The 2,049-nt window shown below is 57.6% G+C and overlaps 1 protein-coding gene across 1 annotated transcript in view; it reads right to left on the reverse strand.

Moving 5' to 3' along the window:
- ARHGEF10L (Rho guanine nucleotide exchange factor 10 like) overlaps window positions 1-2,049 on the reverse strand; it is a 31,134-nt gene that overhangs the window by 22,193 nt on the left and 6,892 nt on the right. Inside the window, exon 8 of the mRNA XM_017732686.1 lies at window positions 529-637. Coding sequence (XP_017588175.1) covers window positions 529-637 — 109 coding nt within the window. The remainder of the gene's footprint in view (window positions 1-528; window positions 638-2,049) is intronic.

Below are 2,049 nucleotides of genomic sequence, written 5' to 3' on the forward strand. Positions count from 1 at the left end.
GGACAGGGAAGCCCCGGGATTTGGGAATTCTGGGGAAAATCCCCAGGGAAAAACCTAAGCACACCCCGGTGCTTTATCCCAAAAATGCTTGGAGCAAGGAGCGAGTTCCCAGAGAGTGGGAACAGCCACGGGGAAGCTGAAAATGCCAGGAATAATCCAGGAAAAAACGGGGAAAGGTGAGCGGGATGAGGATTCCCTGAAATCCGCCCTCTCCGGGGCTCCGGGTGGGGTTTTCCCGCTCACCTGGGGCCTCCCTGTGCTCCTCATTCCCTGCGGGACAGGGAAACCCCCGGGATTGGGAATTCAGGGAAAAATCCTGGAGGAAAAACCCAAGGACACCGCGGTACTGCTGGGGGGAGCCGCTGCTTTATCCCACGAGGATAAAAGGAGCGAGCTGAGAGTGGGAACAGCCACGGGAAAGCTGAAAACGCCGGGAATAATCCAGGAAAAAGTGGGAAAAGGTGAGCGGGATGAGGATTCCCTGGAATCCGCCCTCTCCAGGGGCTCCGGGAGGGGTTTCCCGCTCACCTGGGTTTTCCCGGCGCTGCAGGAACGTCACCTTCCTCATCACCGCCATCCGCGTCTTCTCCAGCCCGTCCTTGGTGCCGCTCCGCGCCGCCCGCATCAGCTGCGACATCTGGGAACGGGATCCGGGAGCCGGGATCAGGGATCCGGGACCAGGGACCAGGAATCACAGGGATCACAGGGATCACAGGGATCACGGATCAGGGATTGGGAAGCTCGAGGCAGCCCCGGGATCGCCGGCCGGATCCGGTTCCCCCTCAGGAACATCCGTGGAGCGCCGTTCCCTGTTTCCCCCCGCAGGCGGGAGCAGCAGGCACAGGCGGGGTGCTCCGGGATCCCGGCAGGATCCAGGCAGGATCGATCCCGGCAGAAACCCGGCAGGATTCGCAAGCGGCCGAAGCGGGCTGGTGCAGCAGAGCCGAGCGCAGCCCGGGAAGGGAGCGGGAGCGGAGCCGGCAGCGGATCCATCCCTTCCCTGCGCCGGGATTGGATGTGGGGGAGAGGAAGAGGGGGGGACGGGCCTTTCCCTGCCCAAATCCCAGCGTTTCATCCTAAATCCCAGCGTTTTATCCCAAATCCCAGTGTTTTGTCTTAAATCCCAGCGTTTTATCCTAAATCCCAGCGTTTTATCTTAAATCCCAGTGTTTCATCCTAAATCCCAGCATTTCATCCTAAATCTCAGCGTTTCACCCCAAATCCCAGTGTTTTATCCTAAATCCCAGCATTTCACCCCAAATCCCAGTGTTTTATCCTAAATCCCAGCATTTCACCCCAAATCCCAGTGTTTCATCCTAAATCTCAGCATTTCACCTCAAATCCCAGCATTTCACCCCAAATCCCAGCGTTTTATCCTAAATCCCACTGTTTCACCCCAAATCCCAGCGTTTCATCCCAAGTCCCAGCGTTTCATCCTAAATCCCACTGTTTCATCCTAAATCCCAGTATTTCATCCTAAATCTCAGCGTTTCACCCCAAATCCCAGTGTTCCATCCTAAATCCCAGCGTTTTATCCTAAATCTCAGCGTTTCACTCCAAATCCCAGCATTTCATCCCAAATCCCAGCGTTTCACTGCCCAAATCCCAGCGTTTCACTGCCCAAATCCCAGCGTTTCACCCCAAATCCCACTGTTTCATCCCAAATCCCAGCGTTTCATCCCAAATCCCAGTGTTTCACTGCCCAAATCCCAGCGTTTCACCCCAAATCTCACTGTTTCCCCCCAAATCTCAGCGTTTCACCCCAAACTGACGCTGGCAGCCCCTTCCCACCCCCTGGAGCTCCAGCTGGGACGGCGCAGGGCGGGAAAGGCTCCGCACTAAGATCCCACAACTCCCAAAATTCCCCTTCCCTTCCTCCCTCCTCCCGTACCAGCCCCTCCTGGGATCCCTCTCTCCCGGCGTGCTCCGAGCTCCCTTCCCAAGAAAACCCCGGAATTCCGACGGCTGGGCCGGCGTTTTTCGGGAGCGGGGCACGGAATGGGACGAGCTCAGCCCGGATGGGATCCCACGAGGGGTTTCCCCCCCTCC

This window comes from Corvus brachyrhynchos, unplaced genomic scaffold (genome assembly GCF_000691975.1).
Source record: "Corvus brachyrhynchos isolate BGI_N302 unplaced genomic scaffold, ASM69197v1 scaffold215, whole genome shotgun sequence".
NCBI lineage: Eukaryota > Metazoa > Chordata > Aves > Passeriformes > Corvidae > Corvus > Corvus brachyrhynchos.